Here is an 8045-nt window from a genome sequence, read left to right on the forward strand (position 1 = left end):
GGGGGGGGGGGGGGGGAGAAGCCAAAATCTTTGGCAGCAAGAGCAACCAGCTGACAGCTGGAGGAAACTACCAGCTCTAAATATGCTCAGAAAAAGGGGAGTCAGAGGAGGAGGGGGAGCAACAATGTTCAACAACATCCCCAGACAGGACCTTATATGGGGACAGGCTCCAAGCTCTTAATTAGCCTTGGGAAGGAAAGGAGGAGGGGTGGAAGTGTATTTAAGCATCCATTATAGTCTTTAACTAACAAAAAGCCATATAAGCTCTTACAGTGACACACATTTTTCACACACACACACACACACACACACACACACACACGCTCTGATAGAGACATGATGTTAGGCACATTCTCTTGATAATGCATATACAAATATTCATGAAAGAGAACAGGGGCTGGGAGAAGAAGTGGAGGAGAAGAGGAGAAAGAGAGGAGAGAGGGCAGAGGAAGTGAATCAGGGAAAACCCTGCTGGGTGTGGTGGTATATTACTGTAATTCCAGCACTCAGGAAGCTGAGGATGGAGACCTGCCAGGAACTCAAGACCAGTCCCAGCTACGTAAGAAGACTCCAACTCAAGCCAGGTGTGCTGGTGTACGCCTTTTATGTTAGCACTAAAAGGCAACAGAGGCAGGTGGATCTCTGAGCTCGAGGCCATCCTGTTTACAAAGTGAGTTCCAGGAAAGCCAGGGCTACACAGAGAAACTCTGTCTAAAAAAAAAACACCAAACCAAACCACACCAACAAAATGAACAAAAGAAAAAAGAAAGATGAAGAAGACCCTGCCTTAAAAAGTAGAAAAGAGTGTCGGGCGTGGTGGCACATGCCTTTATTCCCAGCACTTGGGAGGCAGAGGCAGGCAGATTTCTGAGTTCGAGGCCAGCCTGGTCTACAAAGTGAGTTCCAGGGCTATACAGAGAAACCCTGTCTCGAAAAAAAAAGAAAAGTAGAAAAGAAGGGTCTAAGGAGGCAGTTCCGCTGGCAAGGTGCATACCACATGAACTTGTTTTAGGATTTTATTGTATTTGCTCTACCTATCTGCATGTACACCAGTATGCCAGAAGAGGGCATCAGATCGCAGGAGAGATGGTTGTGAGCCAGCATGTGGTTGCTGGGAATTGAACTCAGGATCTCTGGAAGAGCAGCCAAAGCTCGTAACCACTGAGCCATCTCTCCAGCCCACAAGTTATATACTTGAATCCTAGCACTTGGGGGTGGGGCAGGTAGATCTGAAAGTAGCTAGCCAGCCAGTCTAGCCTACATAGCAAATCCCAGGTTTCAGTGAAAGATCTAATCGAAAGAAAAGAAAAGAAAAGAAAAGGAGAGAGAGAGAAAGAAGAAATGTGAAGCGCTGATGGTTCAGTGGTACTAGCTGCTCTTGAAGACCACAACTTACAAGCATCTGTAACTCCGATTCTGGGTGACCTGATGGCCTCTCGGGCTTTTCCAGGCCCTAGGCACCACTTAGTATGCATACATACATAGGCAGGCATATAGGCAAGTGAGCACACACACATAAAATAAAAATATTCTAATGAGAGCTGGAGAGATGACCCAGTTGTTTTTGCGGAAGACTGGGGTTTGATTCCCAGCACCCATATAGTGGCTCACCGCCACCTGTAACTCTAATTCCAGGGGCTCCAAGACCCTCTTCTGGCTTGCTGTGGGTACCCGGCATGCATGTGGCATACATACATGAAGATAAAACATTCATACATGAAAAAGAAATCTAATTCTTTTTTAAAAATCAAAACCAAACAATGTAAACAGCTCCTAAGGAACAATGCCCAGAGCTGACTTACAGCCTCTGTAGCTGCTTTGTGAGTTCTGCTTTCTTCCAACCTTCTCCACCCTTTTTCTTCTCTTTCAACCCCCTAACACTACAGAGGAGAGAAAAAAGGATAGAGGGGAAAGGAAAGAGTACCCTGAATAAAGTCAGGGGTCAGAAGGGGGTGATGCTATCATTAGACTACTTCTTGCTTATTAGGGGTGTTGTTTCATTGAGGTAAGTTTGATCTTCACCACCAGGGTATATAATCTCTTCTTCTTCTTCTTCTTCTTCTTCTTCTTCTTCTTCTTCTTCTTCTTCTTCTTCTTCTTCTTCTTCTTCCTCCTCCTCCTCCTCCTCTCCCCCTCCTCCTCTTCCTCCTCCTCCTCTTCTTCTCCCTTCTTCTCCGTCCTCCCTCTCCCTTCCTCCCTCTCCCTTCCTCTCCTTCCTCTCCTTTCCTCTCCCTTCCTCTCTCCTCTTCCTCTCCCTCCTCCTCCTCTTTCTTCTTCTTCCTTCTTTGTACATGACAACTTAACAAACCACATCCAACAACCACCCACCCTGCCTTTCAGGGCCCTAGCATTTATAGACCCTCTGAAAAGTCTCCAGAATTCCAAATGTCACAGAATCGCAGAAACCATCTGCAGCTGGCAAAATAACACCTCTGATAGAGCACAAGGCAAATCATAGTCAGCAGCTTTGAAGCAGCCCCACATCTCCACACCTGGGATTAAAACAAAAACATATTCTTATAATATTTCTGTGTTTTTTAAAAGGAACCAAAACTCCAAAATTGTCACTAAAATAGCCTCCACATGTAGCCAAACTTTTGACTACTTTGTGGGTCCTTTTTTTCTTTTAACCATTTCCACCCCACTTCTCCCCTTTTAACCCCCTAACACTAGATAGAAGAGAAAGAAGGATAGAGGTGAGACAGAGAGAAAGAAATCCCCAAATAAAGTCAAGGGTAGGAAATGCGGTGATAATATTGTTATATTACTTCCTGCTGATTAGGGGTGTGGAGTCCTTGGGGCAAGTTTGATCTTTGCTGTCAAGATATCTAATTTCTTCTTGTTTCTTCTTTGTGCATGACTATTTAATAAACCAAAACTAACAGCAACCAGTCCTGTCTATCAGGGCTCTAGCATTTATAGACCCTCTGAAAAGTCTCCAGAATTCCAAATGTCACACACTCTCAGAAACCATCTGCAGCTGGCAAGACCATGTCCCTATTAGAGCTCAAGGCAAGCCATAGTCACGTGCTGTGAAATGGCTCCCTTCCTCTCCCTTCCCCTCCCTTCCCCTCTCTTCCTCTCCTTCCTCTCCCACACCTGGGATTAAAACTGAACAAACATTTTCCTATAATATTTCTGTGTTTTTTAAAGAAACCAAAATTCGGGGGCTGGTGAGATGGCTCAGTGGGTAAGAGCACCCGACTGCTCTTCCGAAGGTCCAGAGTTCAAATCCCAGCAACCACATGGTGGCTCACAACCATCCGCAACGAGATCTGGTGCCCTCTTCTGGAGTGTCTGAAGACAGCTACAGTGTACTTACATATAATAAATAAATAAAATCTTTAAAAAAAAAAAAAAAANAAACCAAAATTCTCACTACGTCTACATGCATGCATATACCTGTGCCACTATGCACACACCTAAATCAAGCAAATAATAATAATATTAATAATAATAATTAATAATAATAAAACATGAAAGTCAGTTATGCAAGAATAGAACCCTAACTGCCAGATATAGTGGCTCATGCCTATAATTCCCCAAAATCAAGAGGCTGAGGCAGAACACCAGTTCAGATGGGACCACCTGTAGATGAAACCAAACCAAACCGGAAACAGAAAAACAGAGTGGCTGAGTCTGCTGACACATGTCTGTAAAGTCAGCCCTGAAGGTTAGAGGCAAGGGGACCAGTTATTCCAAGCTAACATAGACCACAGGAGACCCCCATCTCAGAACAAAAGGAAGGAAACAGAAGCAGCCCCAACAAGAAGGAGGAAGCAGCAGTGGAGCAGCCTCAGGAGAGGATCCTCTGGGAAAAAAACCCACATACCAATAATCTGTGTAAGTCTGACTCTTCTGCTACCGTGAGCTCCTCCAAAAAACAAAAACAAGTCAAACAAACCAACAGCCACCCCCCTCTCAGCCAGAAGAACAGGTGTGAAGCCAGTGAAGTGGCTCTGTGCGTTAAAGGTATTCGCTACCAAGGATGTCAACCCAGCAACCTCAGTTAATCCTGGAACCCAGGTGAAGGTGGAAGAGGATCAACTCCACAAAGTTGTTCTCTGACTACCCCACCTCCAAAAACTAAGCCCTAAGCTAAAAAATCAGAGCTTCTACTCAATTCCTAGTTTGTGTTCACTATTAATGTTTAGAATAAAAAATATGCTGTCTACTAATACTTTTCCCAGCACTTGGGAGGCAGAGGCAGGAGGATTTCTGAGTTCGAGGCCAGTCTGGTCTACAAAGTGAGTTCCAGAACAGCCAGGGCTACACAGAGAAACCCTGTCTCAACCCCGCCCTCCCCCCATAAAAGGACATCAAGGACTAGAGGGATGCTGCAGGATACTTGATCACACTGAGAACCCCAAGATCATGTTGTTTACAGCAAAACTGTTCCTATTTGTGGTGTGGCTCACCCTTAGCACACACCTTTAATCCCCTCTGGCTGGATATGGACATGCCCTTAGTACACACCTTTAATCCCCGAACAAAGAAGGTAAAGTTAGTTTGTAGAAGGAAGTATCCATGATTGAAAGGGATGTCTAAATGAGTGGCAGACAAAGTGACAAGTTAGAGAAAGATCTGACAGAACAGGGTGTGCCCGATTGTCTCAAGAAGAGAGAGGAAAGGGAAGCTACTTGAGGGGCAGTGGGGACAGAGGCAGTTTGACTGGGACAGTTGTACAGAGACAGGTTGCAGAAAGAGAGAACAGGCTAGACACAAGACAGAATGAGTCAGAGAATGAGAAGGAGCCAGAAGATCAAAACATATTGCCAAAGTTAATATGAGGCCAGGCAGAGCTTATAAATGAATACAGTCAGAGGCTGAGAAGAGAAACCAATTTAAATCAGTCCGCTTGGAAAGGAGCTTGAGCCAGAACCACGAAGTTACACCAGCCAACAGAGTTCAGAAAGAACGAGAAAAGGGTGAGCTTATTCAGCACTAAGTCTCAGAGCTGAAAACATTATAGGCCTAGATTAGATTTATAGATTCTACAAGTTTCCAGGACTAGGCCTAGATTAGCAGGCAGAGACAGTAAGCATCAGGGAGGACAATCCGAGCAGAGAATGAGGGATGTGTGGTAAGCTGACTTGACAGGATTCTTATTTCAGGCAGATGGTGGTGATCAAATATCAAGGGGTTGGTGGTACAACACGTGCTTGTTTGGCTTGGTAGACAGGGTTTCTCTGTATAGCCCTGGCTGTCCTGGAACTCACGCTGTAGACCAGGCTGGCCTTGAACTCAGAGGCACCTGCCTCTGCCTCCCAAGTGCTGGGATTAAGGGCTTGCGCCACCACCTCCCTACGTAAAATAACTTTCATGAGAACAATTTTTAAAGCGGGATATGCCGCAGACAAGTCTTTCAGGTTTCCATTAGACATGACTATTTCTGAAAAGCCTGCCGGGATTGCAACATATATGAATGAGGTGACCTTTCTGGGTCATTATGATCATTGCTTGTACTGTTTGTATGTAGCCCCTCCGCACTCTCCCGGCCAGCAGCCCCCACACCGCAGGAGATGGTGCTCTGTTTGAGGCAGACACCCCAAGTAATTGGTTTTATTGTTTCCTCAGCAATAAATATTTGTTTCTAAAAAACAGTAAGCTAGGGGCTGGAGTAAGTAAACAGTAAGTCACAGGATTAAATATATCGTTGTAGTGTCTATTTTAGTCTAATATCTAGGAAAACATATTTACATCGGAGCCTATGCTGCCTTTCCCTCCACGTTGTATGTTTCATTGTTCGCTAACTTCCATTTCAAGGCCTGTGAGATACCATGGGGATACAGAATGCGTGTTACAGTAGCTTTAGTGAGGAACAACTTTGATACTAAGTAGCACTAGACTCCAGCGGACGCCATTAACACCCTGGGGTAAGGCTTCAGCTGATCCCTGGGTGAGGTAGTCCGAAACGGAGAAAGTGTCTCTTAGCTTTACTGAAAAACAAGGGCTTTGAGCTGCTGGGTTTTTAAAACTGAGGTGGGCAATGGAACCCCGTTAGAAGACTGCGAAGTCCAGAGGAAGCACCGAGATCTGAGGCTTCTCGCACCACCCATGTGCTCCTCCGCGATGCGGGCCACCCACTAAGGACTGGCAGGCTTGGAGGTGGGGGGGCCTCTGCGCCTGGATCCCCCGAGGCCCCGCCCCGTGACGTCAGGCCCCGCCCCAGCGCCCGCTTCCAAGATGGCTGCAGCGATACCTGCCCGGTTGTCCGGGTGGCGGTGACGACGGGGAGCAGACCAGGTATGGTGGGCTGGGGACCACGGAGAGAGAGTCCTCGGAGAAAGGTTGGGGAGGTCGGGGGCGGGAAGAGAAGAAGTTCTGAGTCAAGGCTAAAAAATCAGATTGAGCACGGACAGGGTCTCGGATGGAAATGTGGACGCGGGCCGGTTGCTTTCACTTTGCACCGTAGGGGCAAGCACAAGAGACCGGGGTGGGATGGGCGTGTTCGAGGAGAATAGGGTTCTAATCCCCGTCCCTCCGCGTGCAAGGCTCTGACCGACCACGCCCTTCCAGGTGAGCGGGCCCAGATCCTGGGCCGATCCTGTCCCAGCCCTTCCGCTCTGGTCCCTTCACCTGGAACGCTCCTCCCCACCCCCATTAGTGCTAGGAAAGGTGGAAGGGGAGAGGACGCCACCTCCACCCTTCTCCGGGCCACGCTCCAGAGCTGTTGCCAGCGGCTCCCAGGTGACCAAGCACCCTATACCTGCGGAGGCGCTCCCCGGCACCTAAAGAACAGTAAGAACCTGTTCCCTATTTTGTTCTGTTTTCTGGCCACTCCAAAGTCCCGTTACGTATGTCTTGCCTCTCTAATAGTTGGGGTTGCTGTTGTTTGGTGCCTTCATTCATTTCTCTGTCCCCACGCCCAAACCAGCTCGTTTTGTTGGAGTATAGAGGGTTAGTTACGGACCTGACACAACCCAGCTGCAGGTAACCTGAGAACCTAGGAACTTTCACTTTCCAATCACTTTCCCTCACTTCCCATGATGGCAAAGTTGTTTCTTCCCGAACTCTGTTGTACAGGTGACTGGTTATCCTTGCTCATTTCTGGTTCCCGCTGGTTCCAAATTGGCTGTTGGAATGCTTTTTTCTGGCCTCTGTGACAATTCCAATTTGAGATAATGCCTCATATCTCTGCTCCCCGGGGACCTCCTGGAGCCCCCACGATCCGGAAGAAGACAGCTTGAACACAGGTGCGTGTGTGTCTCTTCCCTCAGGAAGCCTGAAAGGACTTCTGAAGTGGACTTGGGACTTGAATGATGTAAGCCTTCTTGAGGGTAGAGATACAGAGTAGCTGCTGGGAGTGCTTTGGGAGAAGTGGATGAAACTTGCTGGTAGTTGCTTACCTTCCTTTTTTATTGTTATTTATTTTTGATTGATCACACCAGTGTTCCTTTCTGTGACTTTGTTCCCTGCCTGTTTTTTTTTTTTTTTTCCCCTTCCTTTCCCTGGCCTCGCTTTCATCTCCTTACCTGCTGCTGATGTCTCTTCTGGCTTGCTCTCTTCCTGTTTGCTTCCAGAAATCCCTTCACTCCTTACCTAGCTCTCAAGTCAGGATGTTGCGGAGGCTGCTGGAGAGACCCTGTACATTGGCCCTGCTTGTGGGCTCCCAACTGGCAGTGATGATGTATCTGTCACTAGGGGGCTTCCGAAGTCTTAGTGCCCTGTTTGGTCGAGATCCGGGCCCAACATTCGACTATTCTCACCCCCACGATGTCTATAGTAACCTCAGTCACTTGCCTGCAGCCCCTGGAGCTGCAGGGGTTCCTCCAGCTCAAGCTTTGCCCTACTGTCCAGAAAGATCACCCTTCTTAGGTGAGTAGAAAGGAAAGAAGGTGAAGAAGAGAACAAGGTTTGGGGGCAGGGAGTCTTGGGCAGGCATGCAGTGAGCCTTAGTCTAATGGACTCTAAGGTGGGCCAATGTTGTGAATTAAGAGGTAGGCAGGCGGGGCTGGTGAGATGGCTCAGTGGGTAAGAGCACCCGACTGCTCTTCCGAAGGTCCAGAGTTCAAATCCCAGCAACCACATGGTGGCTCACAACC

General features: G+C 47.5%; 1 protein-coding gene across 2 annotated transcripts in view; it reads left to right on the forward strand.

Annotated features, from left to right (window-relative positions):
• Positions 1-6159: 6159 nt before the first annotated feature.
• Positions 6160-8045, forward strand: part of B4galt3 (beta-1,4-galactosyltransferase 3) — a 7122-nt gene continuing 5236 nt past the window's right edge. Inside the window, exons 1-4 of one of the 2 annotated variants that reach the window (XM_029479315.1) lie at positions 6179-6246; positions 6520-6741; positions 7027-7196; positions 7524-7818. In XM_029479315.1, the coding sequence (XP_029335175.1) occupies positions 7560-7818 (259 nt within the window). In that variant the 5' untranslated portion in view covers positions 6179-6246; positions 6520-6741; positions 7027-7196; positions 7524-7559. Of the gene's footprint in view, positions 6247-6519; positions 6742-7026; positions 7197-7523; positions 7819-8045 lie in introns of both variants that reach the window. The other variant, XM_021170636.1, reaches the window with a different exon arrangement.

Source organism: Mus caroli, chromosome 1, assembly GCF_900094665.2.
Source record: "Mus caroli chromosome 1, CAROLI_EIJ_v1.1, whole genome shotgun sequence".
In the NCBI taxonomy this organism is placed as follows: Eukaryota; Metazoa; Chordata; class Mammalia; order Rodentia; family Muridae; genus Mus; species Mus caroli.